This window comes from Gavia stellata, chromosome 1 (assembly GCF_030936135.1).
Source record: "Gavia stellata isolate bGavSte3 chromosome 1, bGavSte3.hap2, whole genome shotgun sequence".
NCBI classification, from domain to species: domain Eukaryota; kingdom Metazoa; phylum Chordata; class Aves; order Gaviiformes; family Gaviidae; genus Gavia; species Gavia stellata.
Window position 1 is genome coordinate 125,811,447 of NC_082594.1, and position 21,190 is coordinate 125,832,636.

General features: G+C 42.6%; 2 protein-coding genes across 3 annotated transcripts; one reads left to right on the plus strand and one right to left on the minus strand.

The window, feature by feature from the left end:
• Positions 1-375: 375 nt before the first annotated feature.
• BLZF1 (basic leucine zipper nuclear factor 1) lies at positions 376-10,247 on the plus strand. 2 transcript variants are annotated; one of them, XM_059819955.1, is made up of 7 exons: positions 376-412; positions 2,271-2,327; positions 3,445-3,884; positions 4,562-4,761; positions 6,998-7,126; positions 7,710-7,929; positions 8,832-10,247. In XM_059819955.1, the coding sequence occupies exons 2-7, from the start codon at positions 2,309-2,311 to the stop codon at positions 9,015-9,017; spliced, it is 1,194 nt and encodes a 397-aa protein (XP_059675938.1). In that variant the 5' UTR covers positions 376-412; positions 2,271-2,308; the 3' UTR covers positions 9,018-10,247. The 2 variants fall into 2 exon arrangements, with proteins under 2 accessions (XP_059675938.1, XP_059675945.1); XM_059819962.1 differs by lacking the exon at positions 376-412 and adding an exon at positions 648-678.
• A 1,311-nt stretch (positions 10,248-11,558) lies between these two features.
• On the minus strand, positions 11,559-17,318 carry CCDC181 (coiled-coil domain containing 181). Its single transcript, XM_009822155.2, has 5 exons — positions 17,164-17,318; positions 15,662-16,639; positions 13,142-13,288; positions 12,337-12,491; positions 11,559-11,721 (listed from the first exon to the last, which is right to left on the minus strand). The coding sequence occupies exons 1-5, from the start codon at positions 17,299-17,301 to the stop codon at positions 11,559-11,561; spliced, it is 1,581 nt and encodes a 526-aa protein (XP_009820457.2). The 5' UTR covers positions 17,302-17,318.
• Between the last annotated feature and the right edge of the window lie 3,872 nt (positions 17,319-21,190).

Here is a 21,190-nt window from a genome sequence, read left to right on the forward strand (position 1 = left end):
CCGTTATTCCGGCGGCTCGGCACCAGCGGCCCCGGGGCTGAGCTTTGCCCCGCCGCCCGCCTCGGCAGCCGCCCTGCGGAAGGCGGCCGGCATGACGGCGCGGAGCTGCCGCCACTGCCGCCCCGGCCCCGGCCCCGGCCCCGGCCCCGGCCCCGGCCCCGGCGGCGCTCACCATGGCGATGGCGATGGCGGCAGCAGGCAGCCCGCCTCACCCTGCTGCCGCGAGCGCGACGTGACGCCACGCGAAGCCGCGACCTGGCAACCGAAGCCCCGCCCCCGTGCGCGGCCCAGCGATTGGGTGAGGGGGGACATCACGTGGGAGTGCTCCGCCCGTCGCAGGAAGCGGAAGTTGGGGGAGGCGGCGGTTGTGGCAGTTGAGGGGTCTGTTGTGGCAGTGCTGCTGCGCGCTCCGGTAACGTCCTCGGGGCCCCGCCGCCCCTCCCGCGGGGCGGTCCTCTGCTCGGTCGGGGGGGTCTGCCGGGGCCAGGGCAGGGGGGTTGTGGCGTCCGGCCTGGTGGCAGCAGGGCCGGAGCTCGAGAGCAGCCGGGGGTGGCCCCCTGAGGCGGGCGGGGGAGGACTCGGTCCGTGTTGGCCTATACTACCGTGGGGTGAGAAGCCTCTTCTCCGGAGCGGTGGGTAACGTCCAGCTCCCGCGTACCGTCGAGCCGCGGGGCTGAGGTGAGAGGGGGCAGCTCCTCGCCCCTGGTAGCCGAGGGGTGACGGGGGCTGGGGGGCCGGGGCTGGGCCTGGGCCGGTGGTGGTTTTCCGAGGCCCTCGTGGGTCGTGACTCAGCCGTGGTCGTACAGGATTTCCTGGCGGTGTTTGTCGGGGGGGGGGTTCTACGGGGCACGACGTTAGCTGAGAGGTGCGGTGGTTAACGATTCAAGCAGTGAAGGAGATTTGCCTATAGGGATGTGATAAAAGGGGGGGGGTGTGTGCAGAGGCTTACGCTGAGACTTTGAAAGTAACACGACAGTATTATAACATGAACAGTGAAGGGGCAGAATCAGCAGCAGGTGGTCTCGGATGAAGCAGATAAGACCAAATGCTCATAATCAGGTTTTTTGTGGAGTATTCTTGCCTCTCTCTGAGCAGCTACATTTTCATCCTCCTTGTTCTCCTCAAAAGAGTAGAGCTCCTCAATCAAAAATGAATGAACAGTAGCGGTGATTAGCACATCATGGTCTTTAATAAGCGAAAGCATAACTCTAGCTGTAGAAGCAACAGATAGCAAGATGTTCCTGTGTCTGTAGTTTGAGAAAACTCAAGGAGAGAAAGTAATTTCTTTTGTCTCCTGTTCGTCACAAAAGATAAACCTACCTCTCGCAAAACAGATCATGAATCCAGAAAGCTGGCAGTAGCGTGTTCGCTGCGACCATTATCTTTTCAGGGCAGAGAGCTGTAGCAGTGGAAAGTCAAAAAGTTGTAGTTAAGCCTTTTCAGGTAGTGATATAATGAAAGGAAGTAAGGGCTTTGGGAGATTTCCCTTGAATAATGGAGAACTAAAGCAAAAGAAAAAAAACCAACAGGATATAGCAATCTCAAACTAATGTAGCTAGTGGCAGACCTTAAAAAAGGGAGGTGAGTGCCCTGGGGAGTTGGGAGCGGATGGACCTGTGGATAAAGGAGGCGATGGTCAGCAGAGTTCATGGAGAAGGGAGAGAATGGCCGGGATGGCTGTTTGGGCCACACTGGGGGTAGAGTTTTTTTAAACTAAGCATGTGCAGCCACTCAGGGCACTGACTCCTGCTTCAGCAGGGAATAGGGTCTGTTAAAAAAAGCTGTAGAAAATTGTCATTGTTTCCACCTCACCTCTTGGTCTGCTTTAAGTTCAGTGTGGGATTTCCCTTTCTTGTGGTTCTGTGATGATCTTAGGTTATCTGTGCATGGTCATGCAGTTGTACTCTGGGAGTGTTAGAGTTTTACAGGGTGAGATGAAGGCTGGCTGAAAACAGGAGGGAGGCTGGAAAGAGAAATTTGAGGACTGGAAACTGGAACTGGATGAGGAGCAAGAGATAGGAGTTGAAGTTCAGGTCTTAGTGAAAAAAGAAACAAGTGCCAGAAGTCTCATAGGCCTTCTCGTTTTAACTCTTTGGGTCCTGGTGTGGTTTTTATCATTTTGGGTTTTTTTCCTTTGTTTTGGTGTGGTGGTTTTTCACTGTGCTACTGAACTGGAGTTTAGAGGTTGTACTAGAAAATGGGGTACTCCAAGATTAACTGCTACTGTTACCTTGCTAAAGATTTTTTTCCTCTCCTCATTTCCTCCTCAGACTTACATAGTTAGGAAGAGCTGACTGCTAAAGAGAAAATGACATCTCTAGAAAAAGGTAGGTGGTTCACATGATATCTAAGCAGGCTGGATTAAAAGTACTTTAACTTGAATTCTAAAGACCAGAGTTACACTGTATGCCAGGCTCCATTCATTTAAACTTATTCCTTTTATGTAGCTATTAGGGAGTAGTTCTGTGATTTCATTATTGCAGTGAAAACCAGAGCTGCCTGGACGGAACAGTTAATTGAATGTAGTTTTCTAATCCAGCTTTGTATTGCAAAACAAGTTTGTCACTGGTACTGTCATCTGTCCGTACACTTGTCTGTCAGTCTTCCTCTAGAACCTGTTGGTACTGATTCAGCCAGCTTGAAAGCAGGGCAATATAATGGTGCTACTACAGCATTTTTGAAATTCATTATTTGGATAGAGGACGCAGGCTCATGTTAACTGCCCACTGTGTGAGGAGGGAGAAAACCAGTATGTGTAGCTATGTTCTAAGAAACTTTCTTGCCTTCACCCATTGTGAGGAAACTACTACAATAATGTTTCATTTAGCTGAAAACTTAGTGAACGTAAATAAAATGAATGTCAGTAAACATTATTATGCATATTGGAGAATTCAGAGCAGAATTCAGTATTGCTGGGAATACCGGGGTCTATTGATTAGAAATGAAGCAGAACAGCTTGTTGTTAAACCTTCACTCGGACAACTAAAGCACATGGTAGACAGTACTTAGAAGTCTGCCAGACTTCTTAAGGTGTTAGTAGCTACATAGCAAATAGCTGCTTTTCATTTAATTCTTGCTTTTAAAATGAGACTGCTCCTAAAACCTGATTTTGCTTTCAACCTATGAGTACTCATCCAGAATTTTCTCCTTACTAGCTCTTTTTCACGTCTGCATCTGACCTTGTATGGCAGCAAGAAGTTAAGATTAACACAATTCAAGTCAATGTCTGTGTCTCGTATTATTAGTATTAATGAGCAACACACACTTGAGTAAGGACTTTTCTAACTTGCGCTTTAGAATTGCTGCTGCAAAGGGTTATTTTACGCATGCAGCGTGAAATTAAAACCTGTAGGTTATAAGTACAGAAATTAAGTGAAGAGTTACAATGAGACTATGAGAAAGTGAAAGGTGGTAAACTTGCCCTCCGCTATTTCTAAATTTTAGCTGATGATACCTCATCACCCATCCGAGGACCTGGAGATGGCATGGAAACAGAGCAGACAGCTGAATCGGCGGAAGTAATCACTGGAGCCAACACTACGAACCATCACATCCCCCACAGCCCGCATAAAAAGACAGTCTCTTCCCTGAGTCCCGGAGTTCTGCAGCTAGGGAAAGTACATGCTGATAAATCAGTGGAGATCGAAGCTATTCGCATATTAGTCCCCAAAGCAGCTATCACCCATGTTGTTCCAACTAAAAATACTAAGGTAGCTAAATCAGTGGGACATAAAGGAGACACATTCCATCAGTCAGATGGAGCTGCAGATCCCAAGAAAGAACAGATAGAGCTGAAAAATGCAATCGAAAAGCTAAAGAATTCAGAAAAGCGGTTGCTACAGGATAAAGAAGGTCTTTCTAATCAGCTGCGTATACAGACAGAGGTAAGAAATGAAAGGTATTTTTTCTCACACAGCTGGGCTGCTTTGGTTTAGATAAGCAGTTTGTGAATGTGACCAGAGAGAACTGCTATGGCACTCTAGCCTTGAAACAGATAGTTTTCCATTTGAACTTATCAGCTAAGATACAGAGTAGAAGTACATATAAGTAATCCAGTGCTGCTTCTCTGACAACAGATGAAAGTATCAAAGGCTCGAAGCTGGGAGAAACACATTAGAGGGCTGTAGGGTAATGGATCTCTCATGAGGAAAGATTTTGCTCCTCAACTCAACCACTAAGTGAAAAATGTTATGCCACAGAGGGTTGACTGTAATTTTGTGCATGATATAATCTGTGGATGTCTTGTCTAATCCTTTGATACCTTACTGATTCAAGACTTGAATACTACTGAAACTTTATTTGTTTCTTGTAGCACGCTTTCATTTGTCCTCTTTGGCCTCTGTTAGAGTTTAAACAAGAATGTGTTAAATGTGCATTAATCTCAAATGTTTATGCTCACTGGAGTGGATTGTGAGGCTTAATATACTCTGCATTGGATTTGTCCCATTCTGGAAAGAGGCAATTTCTTGTTAGGTATTTGCAATAACTTGCACTGCATTCTGGAAGTAGGAGGTGTTTCATTCTATATTGGTAATTACAAGACAGTCTGCTCTAATTCTAGGTGAACCGGGAGCTGAAGAAATTACTTGTTGCTTCTGTTGGGGATGATCTGGAGTATCACTTTGAACGGATGGCTCGTGAGAAAAATCAGCTAATCCTAGAAAATGAAGTCCTGGGCCGCAATATGTCTCAGTTGTCTGAACAATTGGAGCGCATGTCTATACAATGCGATGTGTGGCGAAGCAAATTCCTAGCAAGCAGGTATTCCCTCTTACAGAACTGTTACAACAGCATTCTCCTTCAGTCTTTTATTACATACGTCCATTGCAATGGCTGGGAATGTGCCTAAATATGCCGAGGACAGTCACAACAGCTATACTAATACCTACTCTATGGTTAGAGTATACAGAAAAGCTACACAGTAAGCTCCTTGTAAATCTGAATAGTTCTGCTTTTCAAAGGTAATACAGTGGATCTTAACCTTCTTAACTACAGTTCTTGTCAACATGGCAAGAGAAGTTCTTATTTCTGATAGACTGTGTGCAGTTTAGGGTGTAAAAGTATCTTCTAGGATAGCTGTCTTGACTCATCTTAAAGTAATTAGCTTGATTTTCACCTCCCAAGTAGGTTACAATCATCAATGTGTGAAGAAGTTGATTTGGTTAAGAACTCAGCTTACAGTGATTCAGGGATCTACTGGGAAGGGCAGCTCAGTATGGAAGAAAGAGTAGAGGCACCTTCTCATAAACGCTGATTGTGTTACTGCTCAGAACCTTACTGCTACTTGTATAACTATAAAATAATGGGTAGCAAAAGTCAGGAGCAAATCTTAAACCAGTCTGAATGTCAGAATCTCATTTGACAATGGATTAGCCTTTTAACTTGCTAAGTGTAGTTGTCTTACCAGATATGTAAATAGTGTTCTAGGATTTTTAATCTTTTACTGTACTTGCATATAACTAACAGAATTTTAATTATGATGGTTAATGCGTATTACAAAAAGGCCTTAATGCTTGAAGGAAATGGTAATAGAATACAGTGTCTTCCCTTTAATTTGCTGGTTGTTAGAATTTTCAGCATGTTGAGTGAATGTAAATACTTGTAATAGTCCTAGCTAGGCAAGTGCTACTATACTAATTTAACTTGTTTCTTTAGCATTAATAGGAGTTCTGAGATCGGGGATGCAAGTCCCTTCTAGGAACAACAGTGTGGTGATGTGCTTAAGAGTAACACCCTTCGATATTTGTAACATTCTAGTTTGTTGAGCTCTCAGATTTCTAACTGGTGGTTGTTTAAATGTCATTCTGTTTTTTGCGTTTGCAGTATCACAGGCGTTTGAAATACCTGCTTGAGGGGTCCATGCCAAGTCTCATGGCATAGCCAAATATGACAACAGTTGTCTTATTTGTAGCTCTTAAATGCTCATATCTGGCACATATAACATCTAGTTATTGCCCCTGAGAAAGGCAAAGAGATGACTGAATGCAGTCTGCAGCCATAGCTGTCATCTTTAGAGATGAGTATGAAAAGACATGATTACAGCATACTTGTGAGAACTGTGTTAGTAAAACAAAATGTATTTAGCTTTATCTGTCAGGATGCTTGTCCACCATGTTCACATACTCAAGGTGTTTTAAAATGTTACTAGATTTGTATTAAATGACATAAGATTGTTTAAACTCAGCAAGTCAAAACATAATCACAGAAACACAGAATCACTAAGGTTGGAAAAGACCTGTAAGATCACGAAGTCCAACCATCACCTCAACACCACCATGCCCATTAAACCATGTCCCACAATGCCTCATCCACATGTTCCTTGAACACCTCCAGTGATGGTGACTCCACCACCACCCTGGGCAGCCTGTTCCAGTGCTTCACGATTCTCTCAGTAAAGAAATTTTTCCTAATACCCAGCCTGAACCTCCCCTGGCACAACTTGAGGCCATTTCCTTTAGTCCCACCACTTGTCACCTGGGAGAAGAGACCAACACCCACCTCTCTGCAACCCCCTTTCAGGTAGTTGTAGAGAGCGATGAGGTCTCCCCTCAGCCTCCTCTTCCCCAGACTGAACAACCCCAGTTCCCTCAGCCGCTCCTCATCAGACTTGTGCTCCAGACCCCTCACCAGCTTCATCACCCTTCTCTGGACATGCTCCAGCACCTCAATGTCCTTCTTGTAGTGAGGGGCCCAAAACTGAACACAGTATTCGAGGTGCGGCCTCACCAGTGCCGAGTACAGGGGCACGATCACCCCCCTACTCCTGCTGGCCACACTGTTCCTGATACAGATCTTGCATTTGAGTTGACTGTAGTTGAACAGAAATTGCTCTTAATACATGTCCTTTGTAATAAGGTTGATAGAGGCCCTGCGTGGGGGAGCGGGGTGAGAACACAGCTTAATACTTAGTTTGAGCTGACAAATTACGGTCTGTAGTAGAATAAAGGTGACTTTCAAACTGCTCACTGACACTACTGATTGGAGATTTCTTTTGCAGGGTTATGGCTGATGAGCTAACCAATACCAGAGCAATTCTTCAGCGTCAAACCAGGGATGCACAAAGTGCAATCCAGGACTTGCTGAATGAACGTGATCAATTCCGTCAAGAAATGATTGATACACACAAGTATGATTTTTCTAATCCAGACTACCTCTGTGCAAACTTTTCATTTCTGTCAGTTTATTCTAGGCCAGAGAAGAATCAAATAACTTTCCCCTGTTCCAGTGATATTCAACAAAAATCAATTATGCTGGTGGATAGTATAGTCACTTTTCAGTCTCGGAGCTGAAAAAGCCAAAGCAGCATTAATTCTTTCTTCATCGTTCCCTGGAGGTGTGAGGGGTCATATATACTGTGGAACTGACATCCCTCATATCCTCAGACTTTCTCTATTTAATCACTTACTGTCTTGACTTCAAGTCTCCTCTATCTCCTTCCAAAACATACAAAATCTTCTACCCACATTAGCTTTTTAATACTTATCCTGCCTGATGTAAAATAAGTTTTACCAATACTAAAATAGTGTGTTGGTGAGCCCTTGCCTTGGAGAATAGCCTGTTTGCCTCTTTGTGTTTAAACACTTCCTTTTTTAGTTAATATTTGGCTTGTGCAGTAAGTCTTCGGAAGAGATGATTCCTCTGAAATATGTTGTGTGCTGATAGCATAGGGTACAAAACCCACTATTAAACTTTTTTTCCTTTCTGCACAGGCTGCTGGAGGAGCTGATGGTTTCTCTTCAGTGGGGGAGACAACAGACATACTATCCTAGTGCCCAGCCTTACACTACAACAGAGCTAGCAGCTGTGAATTGTAAGCTAGCCAAAGCTGTAAGCTCGCACCTGCTTGGAAATGTTGGCACTAACAGTCCAAAAAAGACTTCAACTGCTGTGGAGTTTTGCAATACCCCTGCTGAGAAAATGGCTGAAATGGTAAGAATTCTTCATGCATCTCCATCTGTCGGTATAGAGTCTTCTTTCCAGAAAGAAGTGCCTTGCTTTGTGTTAACTACTTGATATCTTGCCTTTTTAAAAAATCTATATACAGGGTAAACATTCTGAATAGAGCTGTCTGTTTCCCTCATTAAAAAAAAAAGACAACACACACACACACCCCAAACAACAAAAAAACCACACACACAAAAACAAAGCTGGAAGAATAAGCAGAACAACATGAATAATATACATACTGTTTCCTTCTCTGCCCCTAGCACCACAAATAACTGGGTCAAAATTTGTTTAGAGTTAGTGTGTCAGGAGGAAGCCAACTGAAATTACTAAGTTGAGTTTAAAAACTGAGTGGGAGAAGAAGCCTAGTTCAGTTAGGAATAAGTCATAACACTTCAGCAGTAGTTTATATTGCCCTAAAAATCAGTTCTGTTCAAAGTGGGTGGAAACACAGAGAGAAGCTATATGATTGTCTTTCAAGATAAAGCTTTCACTTCAGGAAGCTTGATGTTTAAATAGCAAACTAAACCAATAGTTTAGTTGGGAAGCAATTGAGTAGTAGTTGAGCAGCAGGATGCTCGCAGTGCCTAGTGATCTGTGGTGTTCTTGCCTGGTTTTGCTTAACTCTGCTAAAAAGAAGAGAATTTTTTTATTCTCGTTAAAATGATACCTTGGATTTCTGATGGACATGACTAATTTAATTACTAATTTATAAACAGTAGTTAATGTCTTTATATAGAGGGTCTGGATAGATGGATATTTAGTTTTCAACTTGGAAGAAAATTGAAAAATTGCTTTTGAGCAGAAATCCTTCCTAGCTGTTAGAGAAGGATAAAACCCATTAAATGTAATAGATACATGTTCAGTCTCAATTTTTCCATCCTTAGGTGCTACGGGTACTGGATCCAGCTGCACGTACAGAAACATCAACAGAAGTTTCTTTTTCTGAGACTTCTCCATCTTCCTTCCTTTCCACAAAGAAGAATATTGGAAGGTTTCACCCATATACAAGATATGAAGATGTAACTTTCAACTGCTGCAATCACTGTCAAGGAGAGCTGATAGCCCTTTAAACGCAGCCAATGCAACTTGCACATGCGCTCTTTCTGAAGGATTATGCTAGTTGTTCAGCAGGCTTCCCTTTTTCCTATTTCTTTCCATAATGGGTGGGTTTAACATTGGAAATTATGCAGTTTCTGCTTCTCTACCTCTTGAAGTTAGGGACTGACAGGATTTCCTTAGCCTCTGGGATACTTCTATGACTTTTCAGTCTGGAAAGCTACTTATTTTCTTCTACAAACGCGAGACCAAAGATGTTATGCTGGTCCAATTTGTAGAGCATAGAGATGCCCTTGACTACTTAAGGTGTACAATCTTACTAGCAAATCTCAATGAATTTCTTTTAGAGGGAGACAAAAACATAACTATACCAAAGTAAATGAAGTGTTGATAGGTTATGCTTTAAAAAAGCAACGGAAAACAGTCAGCTCCATGCTGCTTTTTTTAATCTTAGCCAAAGTGATGAATTGTCCCCAAGTCTATGTTCAGCCTTTTAAATTTAGTAACAAAAAGGAGTATGTGCAATGATTCTTCATAGTTCTAAGTTCTGAAAGAGCGAGCATATGCAGTGTTGCAGCCCTCCTGGCAAGAAGGGGAAAGAGCTTGAATGAACTCTAGCTATAATATATAAATAGTAACTGGTTTTAAATGGATTCTGGAAAACTGTAGGGTGAGATTGTTCTTGTTTCCATAATAACGTCTTTTCCATTTATTACAGCTTCTAGAGTGAAGCTGTTGTATAGCTGATCCTCAGCAAAGACAGACTGATACATCTCCTTTAGCACATAGTGTTGAAACCTGACCTAGCATTAAAACTCAGTCCTTGCCCAAGGCCTTCCTGGGTGTTATGGGAAGCTGAAGATAAGCACTAAGTTTGCACAGGTACTGGTAAAAAAAAAATATATTTTTTTTACTTGTATGGTTTTATAATCTTGATGTAGGTTTGAAGAGAACTTTCAGCAGATAATCTGCTAAATCCAAAGAAGCCTATTTAAGTTGCAAATGTAAAGAGGAAAGGTAGGAGGATGCAAATAAGCATTTTAATTTCTTAGTTTCACTCCCAAATTTATCACATGTAGCTCTCTAGTTTGGGGAATGGGTTTCTGAAATGGTTGCTTTTACCTGGTTTTCCTTTGAATCTCATACCATGATCAGAATATGTAAGTTATAAGTTCTTGCCGTTGCTGGCCACGCTTTGGTTTGCATGAAGAAAGCTACAATAAACTTTCTTTGCTTGCTTTCAAGTTGCAATTTTGGATTTAACATAGCTGTATAGCTGACCTTGTTTTCTCTGCAGCATAAAAGGAACTATGACACCAAACTGTGAAACCCTTCACTCTGCTGGTCTGAGGTAATGAACCAAGAAGCACTTCTTTTGTAGCTTACTACAATTGGGGAGATAGCGTGAACCTTTACAAGCTTTTGCCCTGCATTTGCGAGACAGAAGAAGCATTTCTTGCCCTTGGTGTCAGGGGAAGGTGCAGGAAGGAGGAAGGCACCTGTTCCTCATGTTTCTCATTAGCACATGGAATTTTCATTTCACATCCATGCCTTTTATCTATGCTGCCAAAAGCTGCAACACAGCACCCTCTGCTCAAGCGCTGGTACTGTCTCAATACAGCTATAACTATCTCCAGAAGGGTAAGAGAAAAATATTAATGGCAAATGGGCTGACATCTGCTATACTTCCATCTGTTACAGTACTTCCAGAACACACTTTGAATGTGGAAAAATGTAAGAACAATGCCAGATCATGGAATCTGTTGGATATTAGCTGGACAGAATGTTCCTCATCTTCCACTAACTTTATGATTTCATGTTCTCTGACAAGAGTTCACAATGTAGCTGGGTAAGGTGATGTAGTTTATTAACATTAATTTAGCAAACATGGACATGTATACAAGGAATCTAGCTTCCTTCATATTGGTAAGGGTCATAATTCACACAACCTTTTAATTTCACAGAATAGAAAACTACTGAATATGGCTCACAGAAACAAGTTCCAAAAACTGTTGCACATTCACATACATGTTAGCCTTCAATGACCACTTTTCCTGAAGTAAAATAAAATAGTCCTCCAATCTAGCCAGAATTAACAGCTGGTCAACAGATCAATAGAAAGTGGTACAAGAAACAGCATTTTCCAACAACATAACACCTTGTACAGTCTTCATCACAAGAAGCAGCAAACAGCAATATTAATCCAGCAAAAATTTAACATTTTACATGATAGCCTGCATCCAGGAATTCATGGTAGAGTTGAGTATAAAGTGCCTTTTAAAGACAGGAATGTGTATTTGCCACCTTTGCATATAGATCTCGCACTCATTTAGATTTGGTCAAACCAAGAAGATCCCTGAGTTATATATAAAAGCAGGCTTTTCAACAAAATTACAAATAAATAGACAGTAAACTCGTTGCCAGTGAAGGTAATTGTTCAACTTGCTTGAATGCTTTAAAAACACCACAAACAAACAGTAGCTGTAAAGAGCAAAAGCTCAAGCCATAAAAATTAAGAGGGCTGCCGCCAAGAACTCTGTGGTTCCATCAAACTTTCAACTGTAATGGTCTGTGAAGCGAAAGGATTTAGGCTCTGAACTGATGCAGTGGATGTTCTGCATCTGTTTTGCTCTTCTGGCTTCTAATCTAAGCTGCCTTGCTCTTTCTTTAGCGGCTAGTTCTTCTGCTCGTTTTTCTTCTCTCTTTCTTTTTAGCCATCTGTGGAGAGAGAAATAAATAGGACTAAAGTACTGACAGTTGCCATTGTAAGTTTGTTTTACGTCACCCATTCAAAGGAGACTTGCCCCCATTTAACTGGGGTGACCTTGTCCTGTAGGATAAAGTTGGGTGTCATGGCTGAGCCAGTCTAAAAATCTGCCACTCCTAAACATGGGAAGCACTACTTTTCCATCCCAGTTCTCCAGTTTCTGCACTCACCTTTACCTCCCTCCTTTTGTTGAGCTGATTCAACTCACGGACTCGAGTTGAATCCATGTTACTGGATTAACTTTCTGCTTGTTTAATGAACTGAATCAATCCAAGCCTGCTCCAGAACAGGCAAAAAGGCATAGGGGAGAAGGATCTCCCTTCTTCAGCAGAAGCAATTCACTATTTCAGCTCAGGTTCTGACAAGTAATTTCACAACAGTGAACAAACAACATCGAGGAATTGATGTATTTCTACTAGGGTATAAGTTTATGAGGGCAAATTCATGCAAAAAAAACCCCAAAACCCAATAAGCAGTAAAGATGTACCATAAAATAACTACAGTCTTAAGCTGATGATAGACTACAAAATTTTCAAATACGATTCCCTAGGAATGACCCTACTCACTCTTTAAAGGCTCTGTTGCATTCCTCTGTTCTTGGAAAAAAGGCAATTCCCTCAGCTTGGCGTCTCAGAATTTCTAGCTGTTTTTCTTTCATGTGTTCTTGGTGCTTTTTTTTAAGCCATAACTTGAAGGCTTCTTCTGGATTCCTGCTCCTCTCCTGTTTTTTAAAAAAGACATATATACAGAAGGCTTATCATTAAATGACCTTTATATTAATCATGTTATAATAATTTTTTGAACTCTGCTGGCATCTCGCATCCACGAGACATACTTCATAAGCAAACTAGAGCATATGATAATCTGGCATGGAATATATACATGAGCAAAGCATTCAAAGCAGTATGTTTTAAAAAATACTGAATTTAGCTTTCCAAGCCCATTGCTGCAAGGCAGAGGAACTTTAGAACAGAGCATCTGAATCTTCAGGTTTTGGTCAAGTCACGTGCATTAACTGCTTGCCAACAAGTTCTGATGGTAAGGAATACACTTCAAAGGGTTTTCTAGCTGCTTGTTCACTGCAGGGTTCAATCAAGTCATTCCCCTGATAAAAAGGAGCATTACCGTATCTCCTGTGATTTTATAGCTATTACGTTCATATATACAGCTTCTACAACGCAAGCCACTCTGCCAAGCAGAACAATCCTAAACATGCAAGTCAGTGAAGAGCTAGATTGAAAACAATGTAATTAAACCATTTCCTATCACTGTAAATTTTCATACGCTTAGCTAAGAACATAGGCTTAGAATTTGGTCTTCCTGTCTAACCAGAGCACTATAGATCCCAGTCTTACATTAGGGAGATCTTACTTTGCTGTTCATGTCTTCTAGCTCCTTTGCACGACGCATTCGCTTTTCTTCTTGCACTTGTTCTTTCTTCTTCTGTAACCAAGCTTTAAAAACCATCTCGTTCTCTCTTCTCTTCTGTTCTTCTTGTTCCCTTTTCCTTTCTTCTTCCTTGAATGGAATGAAGAGTGAATAAACTTCGTTTTTAAGAGAATCATCTTAATCTGCAAAGGCATTCATTGTCACAACAGACAATAAATAAGCCATTTGAGTTATATCAGAGATGAATGATGAAACAGGAATACTCAACGACTGCATTCTAGTAGATAACTACTTTTAGGAAGAAATGAGTTTGAGCACTTCTGAGTTTCATGTTACATTAAGATACTTCCAGTGTAAGCCTTTCTGTGATTACCTCCACTTCCATGATACAACTCGACTCACAGACATTTCAATAGCAACAGGTCAAGACTTTTAAAATTAAGCCGGCCCAATAGCTCTGATTGGCTTAAAATCAGTTTAAACTGATGCATTTTAAAAATGAATTAAACTCTCAGGCTTGCTGGACCACTAAACCCTAAAGGATATTTAACTACCTATGGACTGCAGGCACTACCTTATAAATAAATAAGGATTTTCTTTCTGGACATGAAGTTGTAATGTATTTACTTAAGGAGTATTAATAGCTTAACCGTTTTTTCAAGTTTACAAAATGAACTGATGTTTACAAAATTGAGAAAAGTTTTTTGTAATTATTAATCGCATTTTAGCTAAAGACAAGCATCTACAAGGAGGAGAAACGTTTTCAAACAACACTTCAGAAAGCTGATGAGGACATTTTACTAGGTTTTGATTCTCTTTGACAGAAAAGCTACAATCCCCACTCATTTCAACACTCGGAGAAATCTATTCTTCTTGCTAATAGATGATGTTCCTTGCACCTACACACAACTTTCAGACTATCCCCCGAATTTACAATTTGTATTTTACTGAAATGAAAGAAACCCCAACAAAATGAAGCAGATGGAGTCCAAGAAATGTTTCATGCCTGTGAAATCCATCACAGAATGGAAGAACTCTGTTCAAGAATGAAGAAATAAGGTAATACATTCTTACCTTTTCATAAGTCAGCCAACAGAGGAAGAGATTTACCACACACCGTTAGGAAAATAACCTTCCTTACCTCTACCACGCTACCTTTTACTTTAAATACGCAGAATATGGTGTCAAGAGATCTAGTCTTTTGTGTACAAAGAAAACGCATCGGTAACTCTTCACATTTCATACCCCTCATTAGTGAGCTAAGCCTCAGCAAACTTTTCAAATAAAGCAGGCTAGACCTATTTCCAGGAATAAAAACCAACCTTTGAAGCTACTTAGCCTGCTTACTTAGAACATCATGGCACAGAAAAATGGTAGATGCTTCACGCTCTTTCTATAGAGCAACATACATAGTAAGTTACCTTTTTGTAATTGTATCATCATAATGCAAAGCGAAGAAAAACATCAAAGTTTTTTAAATCTTTACGAAAGATTTCTGAAGTTCCTCTTACAGCTGTCAGAGGCTGACTGCTAATTAAATATTAATTTTTTCTGAATAAGGAGCTGAGAAAGAATTCAAAGGGGTTTTTTCCCCCGGTAATACGTAAGATACTGACCTTATTTTCTAAAATAGAGCTTTTATTTTTTTTCTTTTAAATTCCTGCCCTTCATAGATACAAGAAGAATAACCTCAGTACTGGGAATATGTTCTTCTTTTTGTCCTCTGTGTAGCGCCCAGGTAAAACCAAATAAGAAGGAAAAGTAGTATCGATTAACAGAGAAAGGGGGAAAAAAACTACTTTGCAGGAAACTAGTTGAGAAAACTTACTACAACACTCACCCATGCAAAAACTTTATAGGAAAAAAGTATCCAGTTATATTATTGGTCAACGTGAGTTCACCTACATGCATCTTACGCAAGCAACAAGGCATGCCACTTTTGAAGTCAGCTGTTATCTTCCACACACGTTAAATACACCCCGCTCTGTTCATAGTTCTGACAGTCATTCTCCTGTGTAAATCTTATTTTACGACTGAACACTCTCCCAGATGATAATTGCCTGTTACATCCTTCGTGAGCACCCAAATGTGCACCTGCATTACTGTGGTTAATGTTAACTTCCTGCATTGCAGTGTAATCTGTGGAGATGCGATACCAGGTGCTACGTTCCGGTAAACAGTGCGCCTGGAATGGGACCTAAGTAGAAAGAGAGTCAATAAGCAAAAGCAGTAAGTACAATACAGCAGAAGGAGGCCTATTTATGAAGGATATATTAAATAAATACTTGATTTCTCCTGTAAGCAAGGCATGATCCTATGCCACTCTGGGTTTTTTTTTTCTTTTAAGGAGAGATTCTGTACAAACTCAAGAGAATTATTATTATTGTCATTGCTGCCTCTTTTGTCATGCAAAAATTGAGTAAACGCCCTGAACATGTGGTGTCTGTGAAGCAGAGGAACAGGATGGTTACTGTGATCTACTTGTTGCCTCTATATCTTTACCTCTTTCCTCAGTCTTTCTTTCCTTTGTTCTAACTGCTTCCGCAATTCTTTTTGTCTGGGAGAAAGACAGTAAGTGGAGCTTCTCACGGGCACATTTGCAGACTGCGCTCTCTGCGGAGTCTTCCGTCTTCCCAGACCTCTTGCAGCATTGATAGCAGAATTTGGACGACGCTTAGGGTTAGATGGAGGCTTAGGGAAATACACACACTCTTCTCCACCAGGAGAAAAAGAATGTGCTCCTGGTCTTACTGGAGGTACATCCTTCATTCCAGAGACAGTGCCAAAAGGACCGTAGTGTGAAGGTTTGGGAGACGTATGTTGAGTTTCAATATCAGTAAAAGAAACACTTATAGGGGGCAAAAAGCCCTGGCTTTCAATATCACGTAAACTTAAGAGTTCAAACTTCCCATCTTTTTCCACTAGGATTTTACCATCCTTCTTTTCCTCATCCTTGCCAGCACGTGGTGAAAGTGATGTGCTTTCCTGTCCCATTTCATTAGAAATATGCAACCGAGCTAGCCTATTTGAAACATCATCTCCTCTTGCGAGGTCAGCTTTACAAACTTCAGCATCTTCTAGAGGAGGAACTTCAAGATCCACCAACTTATCCTTAAATTTTAATTTCCGTTCTCTGTTCTGATCCACAGGAGCCTGATTCTCCAGCAGTTTGTTGGCTTCTTCAATCTTTTCCAAGATGTAACGCTTTATTTCTTCATCCTCTTCCTCATCCAGTTCCTGCTGGTTTTCCAGCTTGGATTCCAGGATAGAGCTTTCACTATCAGTATCAGACACATGGTCCCCCTGTTTAATATCAGACCTGGATTCCAAACTCTCTTCATTGGAGGGTCTCACTCTGACATCTACATCTGCCTCTGAAAACTGATCTGGATTTTCTTCCATTTCTTCATTGTCTTCCTCAAACTTGTCCACAACTTTAACAATTTGTGCTTCAATATCCTCTTCATTTTTTTCAGGATTCTAAAAAAATTAAAATAAACTAGTCTATTCTCCCAACAAAGAACAGTACCAGAGAAAGAGAAAATAAATAGCAAAAGAGCAGTACTAACTACCTTAATTCTAAAACAGGCTGTCAAATAGTGCATGTTGCAGCATTTTTTTGGCACTAACAACTCTCTTGCAGTTTGTCTATGTTCACACCTACACAAAGTTTAACTAACCATGGCTTGCACAGTAAAGTGGTCAGTGACAGCATAGAAACAGAACTACGTGTGTTGCACAAACGCTTAAAGGAACCCAGAAGTACTTTTGAAACAAACATACTATTTTCAATGAACACTGAATTTTCTGTTTTAAGGCAATTATAACCAAAATAACCAGTCCACTGAATTATTTTTCACTGTAATTCCAAATAACCTGCCTTGTCAAAATTCAGTGAATATACCTACATGTTTCAAACCACATTGAATTTTGTGCTTATGATTCCAAATAGTACTCAATTTTGCCTTCTGAATAAGACAACTAGCATTTAATTTAACAAATACCTCTCTTTCACCACGGTTTTCTTTTTCTTCTTCATTAATTAGCCATTCAAGGTCTTTTTCAAAGTCATCCTCATATTCTCCACTTTCTGTTACATCACCCATATCTGCTGGATCTCCTTGGTCTTCCTTTTCACTCATTTTGGGGATGTGTTAGAGCAATACTATAAAAAGGAGAGGAAAAAATTTTTTTAAAACTGTAGTGACACACAAATATAGAACATCATTGATATCTCCTGTGTCACCCACATCAAGCTTGTGAGCAGTATCAATACAACCGCGTTAGACGGTGTCACAGCACCTCAGAACTAAGGATCACTAATGGTTTATAAACATGAATGGTTTTGGCATTTCCAGCTCTGACTATTAGGGGAAGATTTGAGTCAAAGCAAACTGAGGTGACTTACTCAATGTCTTGCAGCGAGTCTCTGACAGAGCCAAGACTAGAACTCATGATCGCTTAAGTGTTAGTCCCATCCTTTAACAAAGAGATCCCTGGTTTATGTTTATTAGAAGTACTACCAGCTTTCATTGCTCCCCGGGGTGTTTTACATCGTCGTTTTATATCTGCCTGGCCCACTTTCCTTTAAAAAAAACCTTAATTTGTTTAAAGTTACATTGCAAAGATGTGGGATGCACAAGTCCTAGAAGATCCATGCCATGGCTTACAGTAGATCAAATTGTTAAATAGCTTCCCATAATGACATATTAAAAACAGAAGATATTCAGTGATTGGACTCTTGACAGGAACATTCTGCTAGAGTCACTGAACATTTACAAGCAGCTAGCTTTCAAACCCTATCACCTCCACCAGTATTATCGGTAAAGAAAGTCACCCAGACACCAATTGAGACTGCTGGGAAAAGGATTCGGTTCTTGTTTTAATTTCTGAAAAGGACCACAATGGGAAATACTCAGCAGCCGGTTAATCAGGCTGGATATAGTCATATTCATAGAACAATAGAATCATTTAGGTTGGAAAAGACCTTTAAGATCGTCAAGTCCAACCGTTAACCTAACCCTGCTAAGTCCACCCCTAAACCATGTCCCTAAGTGCCTCATCCACACGTCTTTTAAATACCTCCAGGGATGGTGACTCCACCACCTCCCTGGACAGCCTGTTCCAATGCCTGACAACCCTTTCAGTGAAGAAGTTTTTCCTAATATCCAGCCTAAGCCTCCTCTGGTGCAACTTGAGGCCATTTCCTCTTCTCCTACCACTTGTCACCTGGGAGAAGAGACCAACACCCACCTCTCTACAAGCTCCTCTCACGCAGTTGTAGAGAGCGATGAGGTCTCCCCTCAGCCTCCTCTTCTCCAGACTGAACAACCCCAGTTCCCTCAGCCGCTCCTCATCAGACTTGTGCTCCAGACCCCTCACCAGCTTCGTCGCCCTTCTCTGGACACGCTCCAGCACCTCAATGTCCTCCTTGTAGTGAGGGGCCCAAAACTGAACGCACTATTCGAGGTACGGCCTGACACATGGGGTTTTTTTGTGACAAGACTGAAGATGAGCCACTGTAAGAACAGAATCTTTTAAACAATCTTTGGACTGCATAGCACACAGGTGCCAACAGCTCCTGAAGGACTGCTTAAATGCCAGTGCTTGGGGGGCCAGGCTGACTGCCTGCACCCCTCTGCTCAGCTCACTCAATTGAAGGCATCTGTCTCCATCTAAAGACACAAAAGGGTTAAAGAGATGTGGAGACACACATCAGCCTAGACAGATGATTCTGCTCTCTTTCTTACGGCTTCAGCCACTCATCATTCCTTCCCTAATTTGTTTATTACTGTTTGCAAAAGCAACGTAAAAGAAGGAAACATTGACTGTTCAAAAGTTCCTGTTCTCTTTGTACCCTCTGCTGTAGACTGGAAGGTGCCACTTCCGTCTCTCTAACAGGTCAAATCTGTGTCATTTATTAACGTACTAAAAGAAGCCGACACGAGCATCAGCAAATGGCAACACAATACGGGATGAAAGAGTTAGCTCTGCCCCTGGGTGGCCCTGGCACAGCAAGACAGCACTTGCTGTGTGACCACCCCTCCCTTCCAGACAAGAACGGCTGGATGTGGACTTCCCAATCTACGCATTTTGTAAAAACCTTTCCATCCAGAAGATGCTGCTTAAATTCCTTCAAGCTTTTTTCTTAAATTCTGATGAGCGTCTCCGAGTTCTCATTTATTCTCAGGAACACCAGCTCCACTTCTTAAAACTCTGCATTTCATGCTTGACAAGAGTGCTGCTCTTTTAGACCTCAAAACATAGTCAAGATTTGTTTAAGAGGAAAGAATATTAATAAAGCTGGGCACTTTTGTTGTGAACTTGTTTGTACACAAACTTTATAAAAGCTCTTCTTTTTGTTTTGGTATTTTGTTCAAGAAAATCTGGCTTTTTTTTGCTCCTAGTTCATTTCTTTTTAGCCACCACTTGCCATGAGAATTACTCATTGACACTAGATTTCTCTGAGTTTAAATTTTCAAAGCTTGTTCAGACTGCTGCCTTGGCTTTTCCCACCCTATTTCCATCATGGTTTTCCTGCACCTCTTCTTATATGACATGTAAAACTTTTTTCTTGGAAATGCCCCTTCCTTCACAATATTCCTTGGGTGGCAACACACACCTGCGTTCTTAACAGAGGTTACTTTTCTCTAGTACATATTCAGCACAAAAGAACTATTTTTCCTCAACTTCTTCATAATTACGGTAAGCGGTTGCAAAAGCTACAAAGCTGAACTGTGCCTTTAAGAAAACACACTCCTGTCAGTCTGCACCACTCAGCACAAATAAGGAACACTGTGCAATTTATTTATGATATGTATAATAAAGGGGAGCAGCATAAAATCAGCCTCTTCTGTGGTAACATAAAGCAGTCATGGCTGAAGAGAGAATTTCAGTTTAATGACCTTGTTCCAGAAAATCCTCGAGCAGCTCCTGTTCAGGGTCTTAAGAAGTAAAGATTAAAGCGCTACAGCTTTGATAAGGACCAGAAGTATTCAGATAGTCTTCATTTTCACCTGCTTCTAGTCTGATTTGGGGGGGGGGGGGAGGAATGTATGCTGTGACTTTATTGCAAAGCTTAACACCTCTGCGTGGTTATATCCAGGCGCAGGCCGGGCACGGTGGCAACAAAAAGAGGGGTACAGTGATGGATTTCTGGGGTTTCGCTCCTTTGTACCAAAACGTACGCACACACAGACTGGTAAAGCCGAACCCAACCCCGTGTCGGGGGGGAACGACCCGCAGCACCCGGCTCCGCCTTTCCAGGCGGCAGCTTCTGCTTACGAAGACCGGCAAACGGCGCTCCCCGCCTCACCGCCATTCCCACCAACACCCCGAGCAGCCGAAGCAGCCTCTCACCGGGCCGTAATGAATAAGGACCGGCCGCCTGAGGCCCGGCGGCAGCCTCCCGTGACGGGGCCGCCCCAGGGCCCAGCCGCCGCTCGCCTCACCGAGCTCCCCGCCGCAACCAGCCCCGTCTGCCTCGGACGCCCCGCCCTACCCGCTCACCGCGGCCCCGCCGGGTCCCGCCGCTGTCCCCACCCCCGGCCCGGGGGACGAGGTACCGCCGCCGCGGCCCGGCCCGCCCCGCCGGTGCGCGCGGCGGCGTTGCCATGGCAGCAGTGCCCCCCCCCCCCCCCCCCCCGGCTCACCTTCCTGCAGCAACGGTCACCGCCGACGGTGGCCCCCGAGGGCCAAACCCCGCCCCGCCCCGCCCGCACCTTTCCCCTGCTGCCGGCGCCCAGGCAGCCGCGGGCACGAGCGCGCTCGCCAGGCGGCACCGCCCCGTCGCCATGGAGACGAGCCTCCTCCCGCCCCGTCCCCCATTTCCAGGTCTGAGGGCCCGTGAAGAGGAGGCGCTTTTTTTTCCCCTTTGCGTTACACAATTCCATTTAACGCTCGGAAATTAAAGCCGAGCAGAACACGGGGGGGACCCCCCACAGCCGTGAGCGCCCCGGAGAGGGGCAGCAGGGCTGCAGGTGGCTTTCCCTGCCCAGCTAAAAGCCTTTTGATGCTGTTAAATGATGCACT